The following is a 19,781-nucleotide window of genomic DNA, read 5'->3' on the forward strand; positions in this document are numbered from 1 at the left end:
CAAGTCTACACGTTGTATATTGGAAGTTATAGGTAGGTTGCATCACTTACCAACGAAAAATATGTACACGCGGAAGGTTGATTTGTAGTAGCTAAATTACAGTGCCTTATCCAGGAATTTTATTTCTTTTGCTGTGGCAATCCTGCATTCAAAGTAAAAGGTTTTGTGTTTGTGGGTGAATGGAAAATGGAAAATGAAACGCTGAGGGGCGGAGGAAGACAGATGGCATGGGGAAGAAGATAAGGATAAAGTGATGGTAATGTACTGTGGGAGTAAGTTACAATAGCAGCATTTGTCTCCTTCTCCTTTCTCTCTCTCACCGTCCCTCTCTCTCTCAAGGAAGCATCAACTTTCCATTTCACTTTGCTTTGAAAGAGAAGGGACTTGGTTCGAGGTGTAAGGGAGGGGGAAAAGAAGCATCCTGCCCAAAGAGAAGAGAAAGGTTTTTATTTCTTTCTTGCCCCTTCTATGTCAACCCTAGATTTTGGTCGTTGACTTGATCCTGAATTGTTTAAAAAGCCTGGAATCATAGAGAAGCCATCAGTGTCCGCTAGGACTTCCACAAGCTTAACATCGGAGGACGTTGTAGCACAAGCAACGATGAGGTTTCTTGTGGTAAGTCAAAGAGTGAACTCCCTCAAGTGCATCCGTCGTTGTGTTTATGGCTAGTGATTTTACATGTGACAATGGGAAATGTGTTTTATGTGCACAACTTGAAACGTTAAGCGAAAGTTTTAAAGCAGTGATCGAATATTACATCTGAAATCCAGAAAAGACAAATTATTTTGGAGACTACACGTTATTGACTATTACACTTAAAATGCGAATCATTTATGGAATACTGTATATTGCGCTTGTGTTTTATTTTTTATTTATTTTTGATACGCTGTTCGACCACTAAGGAGACGATGGAAACTAAGTTATAGAAGACAAAAGCCAATGCCGGGACTCGAATCCACTTCTAAGAAACCTTGTGCTTCTCATTCATGCGCTTCCGATCACTAGACTTGTGTTTTATCCACTGAAGCAATACTCAACGTTTATTCGGTCTCCTGAACATTTTAGTATCTCTTTTTATTCAAAGCAGAACGTTTTGTTAAACACTGTTCATTAAAAGTGAGGAATAACGTGACATAACTTATACAGTAGAAATTATACGTTCGAGAAGTACTCGGTTTTCAGTAGAAGCAGCACAAGGACTACGGCAGATGAAATGTGATATTCAACTATAACTGTACTTTTTGCAATTAGTGCAGTGCAGTTAGTCCGAATGAAACTATAGTAATACAGACAGAAAAGAAAGACATAAGCTAAATCTGTAATTGTAATATTAAGAACACTAGTGTTTTAATTAATAGCGTCTCACTTGATAATAATAACTAAGTATCTAAAGATGCGTTCATGTGAGTGGTTCTAGGTTCGATTCCAAGTAGGAACAAACAATTTCAATATTGATCTAGAAATGCAATTTTAATTGAAAAATACAAGAAATTCCGGTTAAAAAAAACAAGAAATAATCCCGATTTGAGTGAATGTGATAACCACACTCCTTTCAATTACGCAACAAGCCATCCGTCCTATTGGCTTGAACCCTGAATAGACTGTAGAATCGTGAAATACCGTTATTGGCCCGCGCTGGCTTAGTAGTAGAACGTTCACTTTTGACGCGTAGGATCTCTGCTTCGATCCGAGCTCCCACCAAGTTGGCTTGGTATTCGACAAACACCGTGTCTACGGATTTTCTTGCGATTCTCCCGTTTCCTCCCACTTTCGTCATTCTACTATTATCATGCGTCTCATTATCACCATCTCCTTTAGCCTCGATGCATAATCGTGTGGCGTTAAAGTCAGAAAAAGGGAGTACCATTGTATTTCACAGTGAACTTTGTTGGGAAACCATGTGCTTGACTTTTATTACTGCATGGAATCATTCAACAGATCACATAGAAATTTATCGTGGCTATATTTATGCGTACGCACCTTTGGTACAGGAGACCCGTGGTCGATTCCGGGTGCGAATCAGTGACGACACCAGATTTTTTCTAGGGGAGCAAGCTAAGGGGCAGAAGCATTTGCGGAAGCAGTTTTTTAAAACCGAAAATATAAGTTTTATATTACTTGATCTGTATGATAACACTTCATGTCCGTGGCAGTCAGGGGCTCATCACTGGTGTGACCTTATGTTGGTTCGAATCCCACGTTAAGCTGCAGGTCGAAGTCTTATGTAGCCGCGGTGCTGATCGGGACGCTAAATTCCAAATGAACTAACTAACATATCATGTAAACATTTTAGCACGAGAAAATGAATTGATCTTGATCAAGAAAAGTAGGGATAATATTACAGTTGCCAACAGTAACTACTAGGTTATGCAAAACGTCATGTCTTGATCACTATGCTTGGGTTACACTCAGATTATCAGGCACAGTACAACTTCCATTTTACCAGAAAATCTACGGCAATTGAATATTTCTTTACCGGTACCTATTTCATAGCATAGACATAGTTTGTTAGCTGTTATTTCAATATATGTATATATATAAAAAAGGACAGGTATCACAATATCTAACATGATAAAGAAACTAATTTTACATATACCGGTAATTTATAAGAAGCTTTGGTCCATAAAAGCTTTGAAGCAGTTTTCGCCTTATGTGCGTTACCAGCAAAGAATGCACATGCATATTCTACACGTTATTTTCGCAAGTAGGTCACAAAAGAACATGTAGGGGCATAAGTTATTCCTACTTTAGTTGATGGCTGTACTACAGGAAGTATACACTAATAGTCGTCGAAACTTCTCACTTCAAACAGTCAGGGAAGAAGATTTGCCTGGTAAAGTAGATTGTCGTATCTTGACATACAAATTCTTGAATTCCCCATAGTTATGTAGGCATCTGATGAGATGATAACTTATAACAAAACGTGAACTGAATATATCTGAATCTGTCTTTAGAATGTATGTTCTTAGTAGTAAATTTTCGTTCAGATATGTCCGCAAAACTTTCATAGTGTGCATAGATTAGCATAACATTTCTCTAAATAGGTAATATTAATTCCATGAACAACCAAAAAGGAGCTTAGAGAGGATTTGGTCCCCCCTCCAACCCTCAAGCATGTTTAAAATACAGTAGAAATATAATGTATTGGAACAACTACATATTGATGTATAAATTATTAATGTAGTGTTGTAGGCATTACCTCTTTCAAGAGAAATTTGACCTCGTCAAAAAGAAATTTCTGACTTATCTGAGTTTTATGTACCATAACTCAACAACATTTATATTTCTTTATTATTCGGAACTATGTCATATAATGAGCCATATTTTGGACTCGTTGGTATCCATCTTCGTGTTAAGATTTCTCATCTGTTATAGTTCGATAAGTAAGTGATTCATACACAGACAATAACAATAGATATGGTTTGCTAGCAGGGCTATAACTTGTGGGGGACAGGTGGCAACTGTCCCCCAGGGAAGTACGAACATTAAATTATAAATAAAGCTTCAAACAGGTTCACTACATTACCTAAACAAAACAAAACATAAAAGGTAAATAAAATAAAAATTAGTCGTGTGCCCATTTCAGTAAAAAAAAAAAAAAATGTCTACTGTTAGGAGCCCTAGAAATAATATTTATTCGTATTTCTTCGAGATTCGTCAATATTGTCCTCTTAATTAATTTGTCATGTATGGAACGGATCCTGGGGTGTGCGGGAGGGCTCACAAAAAGTAAGAGAAAGATAGAAAGAAGGGGACTATTTTCGAATTTTGTGCAAGAGCCCAAAACAACTTTTTCTAGGGGCCCAAATATTAATGCTTGCCCCTCAAAAAAAAAAATCTAAGTTACGGAGTTGTTTGCTAGTTATCAGTCTATTTTGTTATATATTGTATATAAATAAATAGCAATTTCTTCCAGTGAAATTAAATGTCTGAATTATTATTGGCAACTAATGACATACTGTTTAGCGCCATAAAAATCCACATTTTCGATTTTTTTGAAAGCTACGCATAAGAATATGCTCAAGCATGTTATTTTATTCAGTAGGGTGTTATCTATCGACTAATGTGTGTCTTATCTTTGGATAATATTTTAGTTAAACGGAAATTAAAATTTGCGATTGAAACGAGAATTATATTTTGCATCAATAATTTTAGTTTAACGTTCCACGATTAGGCACCGAAGCTAAAGGGGGTGAAGATGATGAGGTTGATGACTGATGATAGTGGAATGATGGAAGTAGGAAGAACGGGAGAACCCAGTGTTTGTCCAGCACAACATTCACTTAGGGTAGGCTGGGATCCAAGCAGGAACCCCATGTAGCATTCCATGTACTCTCATCTTATACTAGTGTTATAATGAAGACATTGATGAGGATACATTTTAGCATCAGTTTCACCTTAATAAGCCACATAGTTCTTGTACAGCATATATATATTAATTTGCCAAGAATCAATTTTCTCGAATACCACGTTTGAGATTTTCCAATGACACGCATTATTTTGTATAGTTCAATAAGATGTATCAAGTAGTATAAGCTGGGAAAGGACTTTTCTCTGACGCTACTAGCATTGGAGAATGCATAATGATATACCACAAGCCAGAGCCGAAGACAGGTGGACAAACATGCATTCACGATTTCATGAGGAAGGCAATTTTCCTTAACCTAAATATCCTCGTACTTTGAAGATGGTTAAGAAAGTATATGATGATGCACTTTTTTTTTTTTTCATGCTGACTTCTTCCGCAACATTTCGTTTCAGCACGGCGACCACATACAATATATCTTGCAATAGTTAATTTTAATATGAAACAGATTCTAAAAGCATTATATATATATACATAAACTAACTTCTTAAGATAATACAACTATTTTTCTTAAAGTATGCATTTCTGGTCCTTCATATATCATTATTTTTTACTTACAGACTATGACCACTAGTTGTTTCGGAGAATAAAGTATAAAAGACAATGGAAGAATGCTTTTTGTGATAAAAATAAAATAAAATAAAATAACTGTAGATTAGCCACATGTAATTTTCCATTCATAGCATATGCAGTAGGCGTTTTTGACACTGAATTTTGACTGAAAAATTTTAACATCCTACTCTTATTTGTAACAAAACAACAAGCTGCGTTGGTGGTACACTTAACCTTATAAAATACATACAGAGGTCATAATACAATTGATTTAGAATTGAATAACATGCACTTTCTTCTTCCCAAAAATCTCTGAAAATTGTGATTCAGTTTCAGTACTTATATACATTCTAGATGTTCATATTTATTCATTGTTCTATAGATATTCATTCATTGTTCTTATACCTTTAATAGTGAACGAACTAGTATATTGTTATTATCTTTCCTTTAATATACAAAATATACAGTAATTTCTAAATTCATTTTTCATTTAATTTAGGTTTCATATTTAACTATTGAGTACTGATTTTGATGATTGTTTGCATGCTAGCAATAAGCCTTGATATTTGGGAGATTTTTATTTTTCTTAGGTGTGAAGTTCACCTAATAAGGGGTGGTTATGAGTTCTTTTCATATCTATCTATTTACCTATATATATAGGAATGTTGAACAAAAAATGTGCTTGTAAGAATTGTATTGGAGATGTCTTTGTGCTCAAATTTCATCAATTTAAATGAATTCAATATAGTGCCTATTTTTATTTATTTATTTATTTTTCACATGCCAGACTTAATGGCATGAATGATTTGAACGCGGATGGGCTTTTCCTTTCAGGGAATATCTTTGGCGTGGAAGACCTGGGTTCGATTCCCGGCGGGAGCTCATGTGGTTCGGATTCCACATTAATCAGTAGGTCCACGTTTCATATAACCTCGCTGCTGAAAGGGACGCTACACTCAAAATTAAATTTCAGGGAATATGAATGTTGTTTATTTACATAAATTCAACATGCGTTACACAATAAATGTGCACGAAATATCGAATAGGTTGAAACGCGGAATCCATAGCAAGTTTGTAAATAAAATTAAACAGCTATAATTTATGCAAGGGCATAGAACGTAAAAATAGCAGGAATAGTTAGTTATTCACAAAGACTCACTTAGTATAACTACAAGATAATTTTCGCAGATTTGTCAGCATAAATGAACAAATAATGTGTAAATTAGTTGCTATATCTACCATATTCTTTGCAATAGATCATTATAATTCATAAACACATTATATTATTATGAAACAAGTCTTTTTATTAAAAAGAATTACGATTTAGTATATCACTTTCTTTTAGATACCCAAAAATATACAAAACACCATACGCCAAATGGGGAACTTTTAATTCAAAGCAATTTAACGACAAGAATGGAGAAATTATAAAAGTAGGAAATCTGAAATCATCAAATCAGAGCAATATTTTCACGGTATCCAAAGTCATTTGCATAAAAGAATTAAAAGAGCTAGTGTAATTTAAAAAGGGAGACAGAGAGAAATGAAAGAACAAGAGGTGCCCCTTCACATTTCATAGGCAACATACGTAATTTATAACTTAAATGCGTCTAGTATGCTTGAACAGCCTAAGAAATGTGAAGGGGCTGGAGATCGTAAGACTTGCTGTAGCTGTTTCAATTTGCGCTGATGGTATAAACATTACGAATTGTTCTTTTATCATCTATTTCATTATCGTAATTCATTTCTCATTACGTCTCTTTAAGTTTAAAAGGTAGAAGCGAGGAACATGAAACACAAAAATAAATAATTACATAAAATGATTTAAAGTTTCTTTACAGTCACATCCATCTACTGATTTTAATTGTAAATAACTACTTGAATTACAAGACATTGAGATCTTATTTGATGTTAGTTACGACTACATACTGTACAATTTGTATTACAAGATGTTGAATATGTTTTACGTTAACTTCTAAGGATGTTACGCAATATTTCTTGAAATTTGATGCGATTTTGTGAAGAACACTTTTTTAAATGGTTAACATTTTAAGTTCTATACCAGTTTAGACTCTCTCAAAAGTATAGAGGTCGGGGGTCGGGAATAATCATAATTTACAGAGTGCTACGTACAGATAGTGAGTTCCGTAGATTTCACCAAATTTTATAGTTTAGATCGAAGGAAAATTACTGTTAAACTTCGTGGATAAGTTTCTGTCACCTAGTTTTAGGTCTACTTTAAAACAAACATAACGTTTTATTTTCGTTTTATCCTCTAAAGCTTATAAGCAGATTAATTGATGACATTGAATAAGAAATTAAACAAATTTTTAACACTGAGACTCCTGTACTTCTCAGATCGGGAACCGGTGTTTCTGTATAGTCTGTATTTACGATCTTATTATTGTTGCATGAATAGTTTATATATCAAGCTTCACCTCTCTAACATAAGCACGAGATACACTTTTCGGATACGTTTTATACACTCCCTCTCTCTCCTCCAGTACATGCATTTTAATGAAAGTAACATTATTAAAAAAAAAAAAAAAAACTCCCGAGGAGAGTGCTAATTATGTTCGAAAATTCATTCCCAAGGATTCAGCTTTTTCCCTGTGATGATGAGACAGAGAAAAGCAATTTCAATATGCCGGTAAAAGTAGTCTGTAGAAATCGCTCTACTCCTCCCAAGTTAAAAGCGTAATTTTCGAATTTAATAGAAATTTTATATCCCTAGCTTAAGGACTCGCGAGGCACTATATTTTTGGTTGTTTTGAACTCCTTTCCTTCCTTAGGACACTGGGACACGATAACCCAGTGGTAGAATTCTTATTTCTGATGCTTGGAGTCCCTGGTTCGATCCCATTTCGCGTCAGTTGGACTTCGTGATGAACAAGAATCATGATGGTGGATTCTTCCGTTTCCTCTAAGCTTTTCCTTCCACACTTTCATTCATTATTATCACCATCATTATTTTCCTTAGTCTCAATGCAAAAGCGTGCCGGTACACCCACTATGTTACGACTTATCTCACCTAAACAAATGAGAGCGACGGGCGATGTGTACATATCCTAGAGCTCTACTCATAATAGCAATATAACTAATATTACATTCAAATCCACCTTCATTTAAATGATTTCATAATAAAATTCGTATAAACATTCTATTGTAATCCATCTCCTCTTACCAATAAGCTGCACCTTGATCTGAAGTCTTCCTCAATAAAGATAATGAAGGTTTCTAATCTCTCCTTAATACCTTCAACTACGGCGGTATACAAACTGCCAACAATAGTAAGTAAAATATATCGTGGATTGGGACGTTAACTAGAAATTTCATTTCCCCTTATGATATAGATTTTAATCAAAGTAACATAATAAAAATGAAATGAAATCTTTAAATTTTATGTCCCACGGTTATGCCAACTAGGCTAAAGGAGACAGTGATTATGAAAAATGAATGGAAATGGGATGAAACGGAGAATCCCGGGAAAAATCACGCACTTGGCGTTTGTCCACCACAAAGCTCACTTGGAGCTAGAGGAGATCGAACCCCGGACCGCATGCACCAGGGGTGAACGCTCTACCATTGAGCCAGCGCGGCCCCAAAGTAACATAATAAAAACTCAGACCGAGGTAAGTAGGATACTAAATATTTTCAAAAAATCATTTCAAATGGTTTAGTAGTTTTCCAGTAATGCGATCAGAAACATAGTCGCTTTTAATTATACAGATTATAACTATTTTCAAAGTAATTTCGAAGAAAAAAGATCTAATTGATTTCATAGTAATATAATATTCATAAAACTATCACCAAGTCCAAGTCCTTCCTTTAGAAGCCACAAAAGGAATTAGATTTCCTTACATTTAGATTTTCCATCACTTCTTCGGATAAAATATTCTGAAAGAAAGACTAATTACAGATAGACTATCTGTTGCTCGTGAAAATTTGTGATATCAAAACATTTAAAACTGCAACAGAATATTGTATCCTGTGTGGATACTACAGCAAAATGACATTAAGCAAAATGCTTTAAATAAGCTTAGTAAAAATTACATAAGCTATAATTAGGGTTACTATATTTCTGGTACTCTAAACCAAGACACTCTGGCAGGATAAGGCAAATCTTCCAAACCGGGACACTCTGGTAGGATAAGGCAAATCTTCCAAACCGGGACAGTTTGATGGAGGTTTACTTTCATGTCTTTCATGCCTTCCCATAAATTAAATTTAAATTTGTAGTTGTTAAAATAGAAATATGTAATACCAAAACTAATATTTTAAAATACTGCAATAAAGTCAAGGCACAAAATAAGTTGAAAAAGTTGCCACGACTGAAAACCGGGACAAAATGTAAATCTGCAGGATACTAGGAAACGATCCTTCAAAGTAGGAGGGCAGCAAGCCTCGTTCTGAGTTTGAAAAATACATATTTTTAATTAACTGAATAGTAATACGCTAATAAAAGAAACGTGAAACTTTTACGTAGAGATTCTTGCTCCCTCCCAAACAAAATCTGAAATGCTACTGCCGTTCAATCCTAAGCTATCCAGGTCTAACTATTTCAGTTGTAATGTATAACAGTGTGTGGAAGCGCGCTCTAAAGTCAAAGTTGCTCCAAAATATTCCGTTATTTCCAATAAATGAAAGACACGCAAAAACGTGTGATTTTCAGCTTCGTGAATTTTCAAGTGTATTATAAATTTTAAAACATCTTTAGCACGGTACTTTATTGCTTTCTCTTGTATGTACGTACTGGTGCAAAGGACATTGACAGCACGATGCATTCACTCAACCACACTTGGCATAGTGCAGCTTTATCCAAGTCTTCTTCCCATTCATTTATCTTCTTTGCAAGGCAGGTGGCGCTGCTGGAGAGAAAGTCCTTGATATTCAAGGTAGTTTCCGCCAACCAAGTTCACGTCGGAAATTTTGTTTTTCTGAGCCCGCTTGTCGCATGGCTTCCTAATTAAATGCTTTCCTCGCCGATAGACAATGGAAGAGAAAGGAGCCATCAAATGCTGCATTCTCATTATTCTAACGAAAGTAAAGTGAAAGAGACTGCTGCACTGTTTAAAGCTGTTTATTTTGTGAGAAAATGTCAAATGGCAATACAGGAAGAAATATTATTCTTTGATTTTCCAATAGATATATATGTTATAGGGAGTAATGACCGACTGAGCCAGTTCCCACACTATTCTTTAGTCGGGAATATGATTTTTTTCATGTATATAGGATATACAGTGAATATTTTTATAAACAATAAAAGCTAATTTTCATTGTTAAAAGCTAATAAACCTGTCCAAGGAAGTGAATATCATGTAAATTGTTTGAGAGCGTAAACTGTAATTAGTTTGACATTACTATGATCAGAAGCTTCAGGGAAAGAATAAAATATCTTTGAATATCTTTCAGTTTAATATCTCACGATTATGGCCTTTAGGCTAAGGGAGACAGATGATTAAGGCAAGTGAATGATAATGGAAGAATCGGTGAAATGCGATTGTAGGAGTAGTTTAAAGTCAATATCGGCATACAAAGAAAGTTTTCTTTTTCTTTCTTTCGTTAATAGTTCTGTCACTGGTGCCTACATTAAACAAGCCAAACTGAGGGTTTAATTAATTCTAAACTACCACTAGAGCTAGTCGAATTGCAGAGAACAATAACGGGAAAAGATTGAATGAAGGATTCCTTATGTATAGAGTTTCCAAGAATTCTTGTTTAACCGCAGAGCACAATAACGGGAAAAGATTGAATGAAGGATTCCTTATGTATAGAGTTTCCAAGAATTCTTGTTTAACCGGGACAGTGTTGAATATACATCATCTGTTCCTCAAATTTGTTCGGAATTCCAAATGTCCTACTTTCCTTCCAAAACATAAGTTAACATCATTCGTGTGATACAGGCCCGTATCCAGGGGGTCTAGGGGGAGCGGGCCCCCCTAAATTTTCGTTGCCCCCCCTAAAATTTTCACGGTAGGCTTGCAAATGCACTATAATATGGTGATGAACTATAAATGGTTGGATCGCCCCCCGTAACTTCAGCTGGGCCCCCCCTACATTTTTGGGCTGGCTACCGGCCTGGTATGATATTTTTAAAAAATACCGCTTTTATTACTCACTAATACTCAACTGGTTGGAATAGTATACTCTCTGGCATTCACTTTTGGTAAATGTTATCCTCTTAATTAATTAATTCTTATATTTCAGCAAGAAGCAAATGTATAACAATGAAACTATATAAGATATGGACCTACAGCTTAACATGGAATCCGAACTACATCAGCTCCTACTGAGGATCGAACCAGGGTCTCCAGCCCTAAAGACCATACACTAACTAAATAGTCACATAGGAGTTCTATTATCATGTTGCAATATAACATACTGTAATATCTACCATACGATCATAACGTAGTAATTATCGTAGTATTCAAGATTTCATCAGGGGCATTAGTAGTACTTAGATGTGAAGTCATTCAAAATTTATTTATATAAAACAAAGTCTGACAATGTCTTTGTGCGTGTCTTCAATTTATGGCTCGTTTACGTATTTAGGATCACAGACCTGTAGGAGGGAGACACACTGGCTCCGTTCCCCTCCTTTTTTCCCATGCAAACTAGTGGAACTCTACACATGTCAGCAGGGTTTTGAATAATATATTTATAGATGTTCGAAGATTAGGATTAGGAGTTAGACTTCCGGGCTTTCATCATCTATGGCCATGTTAACCCGTCACATGTGAGGGATGACGTCCCTCGGCGATCACATTATCCGAGGAAAAGCAAGGAAGGAAGCGTCATGAGATCAATGTTAGGTACCATCCCAGGATTTGCCTGGTATGAATGAAGAAAACATCACTCAGGATGGATGACCTGAAAAGGCTTTTACACTTTTTCGATCGAGTGTCCCCACCGGGAATCGAACCCTAGGACTGCTCGCACCAAAAACGAGAGCGCGGTAGTTGTAGGTATTGGACTCCCAAAACATTTTCATTTATGAATTTCTCTTGGTACAGTACTCTTTTGGGAACTAGAGTACTAATGAAATCACGGGACTGCAGTAGTCACCCTCTTTTTTTCCGTCCTATCACATCCAAAGAAAAAAATGTATTTCATGTTGTTTCAAGTTCTGGTGAGGGGTTTATAAATGGCACATCTTATAGAATGATTGAATTGGTACTTAGTGTCCCTTTCATCACCATGGGTATGTGAGACGTGGACCTATAGCTTAATGTGGGATCCAAGCCACACGAGCTCCCGCCACGAATAAAATCCAGATCTCCCGCACCGAAGACGCGTATATTAACCATATGTCCACAAAGGAGCTCGATACATCTCGTTGTTTCATAATATTGACCCAGAAATATTCTTCTTTCTACGTTTTGCTGGTTTTTATTTATTGAAATATAAAGAAAGCAGTGTTCTATTTATTTATAGAATGCTTAAGAAATGAGAAAAAGGAAAAGAAAAACGAACTACGTGAATTAGGCAAAAGAGATTGGATGAGCATTGTGCTACAGTATGCCCTGGCGTACGTAAAAGTCACCAAAGAAGCGGTCAAGCACTCAATTCCACATAATTTCAGGGCACGTACTATTTTTGTGTTCAGTTCTCAATGTAATAAATTTTATTTTTCGATAATATATTGTTCAATCCGACTTTGTGGATGTTTTAGATGATATTTTACATTACTTAAAATATTTTTTGACAATATACTTTTCGATTATTTCTTTCGAGATGTTGAAACATAACAGATAGTGACTACAGGCCCGTATCCACGGGGGGCTAAGGTGGGCCAGCCCCCCGAAAATTTTCACGGTAAGCTTGCAAATGAACTATAATATGGTGATGAACTATACTATGATTGGATCGGGCCCCTCTAACTTGTACCGCCCCTTCCCCTACATTTCTGGGCTGGCTACCGGCCTGAGTGACTACCATATGAAAGAATGAATGACACCAAAAACATTTATATTTATCTAATATATATCTAATATATATCTAATATACTGTATATTAGATCAATATATAGTGTTATTAGTTCATTTCTTGTGCTGATGTTGAATGAACGGTTTTCTTGTTTCCATATGTATCAAGATAAGTAATGTATCTATATAAGCTGTTTTAATTTGTTACATATTGAAAAATGACTAAATCAATATAATTCAATCCTCAAGCTTAGAATTCATGTGGAAATGCGTAATTCCCCACTAGGTGCGCAACTTTTTTTTTTTTTTTTTTTTTTTTTTGTTAGAAGGGATCCAAGCTTTAAGGGGGAAGTGGACAATACTACAAGCCACTACGTCTTTGTAGAATTGAACGGGTATTATTCTGCACCCGAAAAGACGATAAGTAACTTAAAATACTTCAACTATAATTTCAGGAAAAGAAATGATAGAACTAGATGGTTTTCACAAGGGAAAGAGTACAGATGAAGTGTAAGATCAAATTTTCATGCTACATCAATCATTTCTCTGTTAAACAAGTGTAGTTTTATTAAGAAAGTGTACAAACGTATGTTGAATTACGAAGCTTTGAAAGGTGTCCGGATCCGGTAGACCACCCCTATGGGTGTGATCTGTTCCTCACTCCTCACACATAGCAGGTCCACTGGCCTAGTAGCTAGTTCATACACCTCTTCAGTATGAGGTCTCGTGTTGGACTCCCGGTTTGAAATTTCAACACATTACAGTGGTTCGGATTCCATCTTAGATTGTAGGCCTACGTCTTATATAGCCTCGGTGCTAAAAAAAATGACGCTAAGTTCTAACCAACAAACAAATTATAATTAGATTGGTGAATTCTAATCTGTGGAGAGATAGTAACCTATATACAAGAGTATCGAGAGGATTTTTAATAAGTAGGTCGGCGCCTTGTACGCAATGGAATACATAATAAAGAAGAAGAATTAAAAGTAGACCAACGTACTCTGATATTAGAAGATGTGTTAGTGATATAATACGCAGCTTGAGCGGGAGAAAACAAGTTATGTGTACTTTATGCTTTACCTAGTTTATGAGTTATTGTATTTTCATTCAACTCCCTTCCTCGTTTTACTCCATTGTGGAAAAAATCTCTTTCTAGAGCTACTCTATGTATGTTAATAAATAAGTTACACTTAGACAATAAATAAATAAAACATTCAAGGGAAAAATAATGAGGAAGAGCCTATATTGAAACGAAACATTTTTCAGATTTCCATAAACAGCTAGAAACGAATTTTCAACATAAAATTTCGTTAAAATAGAAGTGCACACATGTTTTAAAAACACGTAACAAGCTGTCCAGTAATAAAATTGCTCCAAATGTTATTTTGTTCTTTTAGGGCCCCACTGAGTTCTGTGGCCCTAGGTAGTTTGTCTAGTAGAAAACCCTATGCTGTTTTTAAACCCCTTCTCTCAGGAATTCACTTTTCATTTTCTATCACTGTATATAATGCAACATGTGACCTACTCGTATTTTAAAATGCTAATTGTTAAGATTCAGTGCACGTAATATTCAAAATAAAAAAAAAAATATTTAAGTAAAGAAATGATCTATAGCGTTCATTTCCGATGATAGGAGTCGTTGGTCCAATTCTAGGCAGTAGCTATAGATAAGCAAAATTAAAAATGAATTTGTGTTGAAAAAAGAAACCACGTCACGGAGTTATTAAGGTCACCGAGAGAGAAATCAATCGTAAACGTCGTGGCGGTAGTTATTAAGTAGAGGGTTTCTGTAGGAAGGGACAATAACATTATAATGTTGCAGTTATGTAACATTTCAGAACTGTTTGTCAACCGCGATGGAATACGTGGTTCTCCAAATGTCAAATGTTTCTTATTTTGCTCTGAGTATAGTGAATTTTATGGATACATGCATTGTGCACAGGCTTTCTTTACTCGTTTTAGCCTATTTACTCGTTTTATTCTACTTCTTTCATATTTTTCCATTCCACTATATTTTCCCTTATATTTCATTTTCATCTATGATTGTCTCTAGGAATGAATCATAAATTTTATTATACTTCATAGCTAATTTACGGCAATAAGTCATGAATTGTCTATATTAAAATTCTCGTGTGAGTTTTTACTTTGTCTCTACCTTGAGCCTTGCTTCTTCCTCATGTAAAATATGTGGCAGAATTAATTGAGGTTGAGAATTTTAGAATATGAAACAGCTATTCCATTATTACTTATCCCAATCCAATATGTACTTCTGTTTCCGATTTATAATACAGTAAACCCCCATTAACACGAATTCCAAGGGACTGAAAAATCAGGAGTTCGTGATAAAAGAATTCGTGTTTATTATTCGAATACATTTTCTCCATACATACGCACTACAGTATACAGACTATACATACCACTACAGTATATTATGTATGTCATAGAAAAAACTAGAGATGGTATCGGTACGAGACTGAGTAGTCTCGGTATCGTCTCGGTTCCAAATTCGATACGAGACAGAGTTTCGGTCTCGTCTCGATTTCGAAAAGCACTCCTCGGTCTCAAATTCGAGTTAAGATCGAGATCGAGACTAGTTTCGGTCTCGGTATCATCCTCTGAAAAGTGAAAACACTACAGTAAGTTTATTATCCTATCTTCGAAGATTAAAAAAAAGTTTCCAGGTCAAGTTATAAAATTGATAACTCCGCTAGCAGGGTGAGTACCGCTAGTAACGGAAAGGTATTTATGATTGCTGTCACCAGTTTGGACTTATAGGGGAGAGATGTTTTGTCTCGAGGTGTCGCCATCTCGTCTGCCAAGCACCTGCATGTTCAGCGCTTGACGGAGGACAGAATCAACACCTCATAGAGAGGAAGGATACCTGTTTCTGGTTTTTCTCTTATTTACGAGGCAAATTTTCGTCTGTATAAATATTGTATGACAAAAACTGATCTGGAGTGAAATCTGAAATAAGAAAAATGATGTGAAAAAAAAGGACTGAAAGTTCGTGATAAATCAAAACCTTTACTGACTCAAGGGACTAAAAATTAGTTCGTAATTCGTGCTAACCGAAATTCGTGTTAACCGATAAAACTTCCTATAAGATAACGTACAGCGATGCCGGGACCGAAATTTTGTTCGTCCTAACCGAGTGTTCGGCTTAAGCGAGTTCGTGTTAACGAGGTTATACTGTAATTATTTCTTAATTTATCTTGATTTATCCTTATATTTCTTATGTATATTGCTCATTTTCTATTTCTATTTTAATTGAACACAGGACAATATTGTCGTTTCCTCAAAACTAGCTTTATTCTCTAGTATACAATATTCTTTAAGACATATCTAGATTGCACGGGAGAAACAGTATAAGTCAAAAAACACAGGTTTTCAGGAGGCAGTTTATTTATTTATTTATTTATTTATTTATTTTATTAATATTTTAGCAAGCATAACTGTGAATCACTTATACTATCACAGTACCAAGACGCGATTATTCAACTGACGTTTAGAATTAACTTACACCAAGTTAACCGGAGGCGGATCATGACACAGATATCCAATTTTGGCTTATCTCATTTTGGCCAATTTCTGACTTACGCCGTTTCTCCCGAGCAGTCTAGATATGCCAATCTAATTTTTATTATTAGATGACATTAGTTATATTGAAGATTGCACTATTAACATGTGTTTAATTATTTTAAAATTATGAAAGATAATTTTGAAAGCAAATCGATAACTATTAAACATTATATTTTAAATCCACTATGTGTTGATACAAATGAATCAGTAGTTTTGAAAAGGTCATGAGTCAGAAAATGACGAGTTTGTATTGAATACATTTTTTGTTGCTGCCAATTGCTCTAAACAAGTTGTTCATTTCGTACAATGACAAGAAAACTCTCCTTTTTCAAACAAAGGTTGATCATTTCTTGTTTAGCAGGATTTTCAAACAGTTTTTTTGTTCGATTTTGTCATAACTTTACTTTTCTGACTCACGACCTTTTCAAAACTACTACTGATTCAAATGTATTTTAGTTATTAAAAGATATAAACTAAAGAAATGTATGTATGTATAGTTGTAAGTTTTATCGTAATTAGGAGATATCGTAGAGTTTTGATTGTGATTATAAGACATAAATAATTACTATCGTCTTAAATTCTGGTCAGGTGTGTATGGGTATGTTACTTAATATTATCATTATTATTAAGCCACAACATATGTGGAATCAAAGTAATAGACAAAGCTGATATGTGAAGTGCTACCAAGTTCAATTATTTGAAAGGAAATTATAAGTACAGAAGTAATAATTTTCCATCACATGGCACATTTGTGCCTCTAAGATGAAACTTCTAGGGTGGCTTAATAAAATTTTTCTGATGTTTGAAGCTCCGTTATGCCTTCAATCGTGCATGACCTTTCTTAAAGTTCTGTGAGTAGTAAAGTTACAAATTCTCTAAGATAGATAGATATTTGCATTAATATATTGAATACCAGTCATTTTATCTATCTCGATACTGGGAAAATTCATTGAACAACTGAATATACCTACGTATCATATCTCTCATAATAATAGACCATTAAGTAGTATACTCGAAACCTTTGATTCAGTTCAGGCCTGGATTTACACAAAGATCACAAGAGGGCAGGTACAGAACAGTAAATTTCCAGAGGCAGTATATTAAAATAATATCGAGACTGACATATGGTAGGGCGGAAAACAGAAGCTTTAACACTGAGAGGGAAATTTAAGGGAGATATACACTGAAAACTATGTTGGAACACACTGTCACCTGTTATATTGAAGCTATAAAAGGCTGAGGCTATTGCTTATTGGATGCTAGTGTAATCCGTGCATTTGATTTTGTACATCCCATTTGTTTCCGGTGGCTCAATGTAAGCGGCCGCAGAGTTACTGTTTAGTCCTATACTGAATACAAATAAATAAGGGGAATGACACAAAATTTTCATGGACCCAGAGGGAAGAGAGGCAAAATTTTCTTGGGCCTAGAAGGGTAAAATAGTTAAATAATCACCTGATTAAGTTTAATACAGTTTATAGAATTACACAATGCTGCGTTCCGCTAGATCCAGAAGTGGTACTATACATATACCACACTGACTTGACACCTGGTCTTCCGTTTCAGGCGTTTGAAGAAATTCCACTCCCATTCACTAAGGCTCTTTCGCTTAGCAACAGTTGAACCCTTATTGGCTCAACGCATGGTTGTGTCGAGGGTGTGAGTTTTAGTTCGCATTTTTGCCACGGCTCAAGACATTTTGGAAACACTATAGAAGTTTGTGCTTGGATGGGGGCTCCATTATAGTGGACTAATACAGTGCTACGTATCATGTTTTTTTAATGTCTTTGCTCAATGTGATTTTTTTGGTAATCAAAACTTTACGACAATCCTTTGCAGAAACATTGTTCCAAATAAATGTGTCTTATATTTTCCTTTTTTGTTTCCAGCTCGTAACATCCTTTTGGGTGCTAGCCTCCGCTAGACCTGAAGCTGGTTACCCACCTAGCAGCCAATATGGTGCACCATCAGGAGGTGGTGGAGGAGGAGGTATATCAAGCTCATACGGTGCTCCTGGATTTGGAGGCGGCGGTGGTGGATTTGGAGGCGGCGGCGGCGGATTTGGAGGCGGCGGCGGTGGATTTGGAGGCGGCGGAGGAAGAGGAGGTGGATTTGGAGGAGGAAGCGGAGGTGGATTTGGAGGCGGCGGCGGCGGCGGAGGATTCGGAGGAGGAAGCGGAGGTGGATTCGGAGGAGGAAGCGGAGGTGGATTTGGAGGCGGCGGCGGTGGATTCGGAGGCGGTGGCGGAGGAGCTCTTATTCAAAAACACATTTACGTCCATGTACCACCACCTGAACCACAGATTAGCAGACCAAGAAGGCCGATTGGTCCCGCTCCAGCTCCACAAAAGCATTACAAAATTGTGTTCATCAAAGCACCAACACCACCAACACCAACAGCACCAGAAATTCCTGCACTTGCACCACCTGCTGAACAAAAGACTCTTATTTACGTCTTGGTTAAAAAGCCTGAGGAAGCACCAGAACTTACCATTCCTACACCAGCTCCTACCAAACCTTCCAAACCTGAAGTCTACTTCATCAGGTACAAGACATCACAAAAGGGTGGTGGTGGATTTGGCGGTGGCGCTGGAGGAGGCGGATTTGGCGGTGGCGCCGGAGGAGGCGGATTCGGCGGTGGCGGTGGTGGTGGCGGCGGCGGTGGTGGTGGCGGCTACTCTGGTGGAGGTGGAGCATCGGGTCCATCGGATTCATACGGAGCACCAGGGCCGTCTGCAAGTGGTGGGCCCTACTAAACACTATTTAAATATTTCATCATTGGTGTTTCTGGCATTGGTATTCTTCTTCGTTGTCCAGAAAAAGAAAATCGAATAAATAGTGGACGAAAGAAAGAAGAAACCACAAAGGTCGTCGTTAGGTGCCACTGAAGTGAGAGAATAGGAGGAGACCTATGATGACTACCAGAAGCGACCGTAAACAATGGCTGAACTACGGGTATACTCGACAACGTGGCTTTCCAAAGGAACTACGTGTACAGAAATCTCTCATCTTTCCCTCCCCTTAGCTGTGGGGCTCCAGGACAGCTAACTTTTGTACAATAAAATTTTTTATATAAAAAATATGTTTTGTAATATAAGTTTTTGCATAAAATGAAAATAAAAAACATAAAAAATAGTAAATAGATATTTTAATTCCTCAAAGGACAATTTTCTTAATACTTAGCTTTATGAAACGTTTGGCAATTGTAAGCACAGTCGCATACTTCAATGTATTATTAAATTTAAATTTTACTGCCAGTGATTGTATTGCAGAGACTATATATTGTCACAAAATTTAAAATTCACGTATGGCAAAACTGATCAAAATGGAATAAAGAAAGAAAAATGGTACAGTAAAAC

At 36.1% G+C, this 19,781-nt stretch overlaps 1 protein-coding gene across 1 annotated transcript; it reads left to right on the plus strand.

Annotated features, from left to right (window-relative positions):
• Window positions 1-457: 457 nt before the first annotated feature.
• Window positions 458-19,562, plus strand: TwdlT (TweedleT). The gene is made up of 2 exons (XM_081740166.1): window positions 458-615; window positions 18,312-19,562. The coding sequence occupies exons 1-2, from the start codon at window positions 601-603 to the stop codon at window positions 19,176-19,178; spliced, it is 882 nt and encodes a 293-aa protein (XP_081596292.1). The 5' UTR covers window positions 458-600; the 3' UTR covers window positions 19,179-19,562.
• The last annotated feature ends 219 nt before the right edge of the window (window positions 19,563-19,781 follow it).

Source organism: Thermobia domestica, chromosome 15 (genome assembly GCF_964235325.1).
Source record: "Thermobia domestica chromosome 15, izTheDome1.hap1.1, whole genome shotgun sequence".
Classification (NCBI taxonomy): domain Eukaryota; kingdom Metazoa; phylum Arthropoda; class Insecta; order Zygentoma; family Lepismatidae; genus Thermobia; species Thermobia domestica.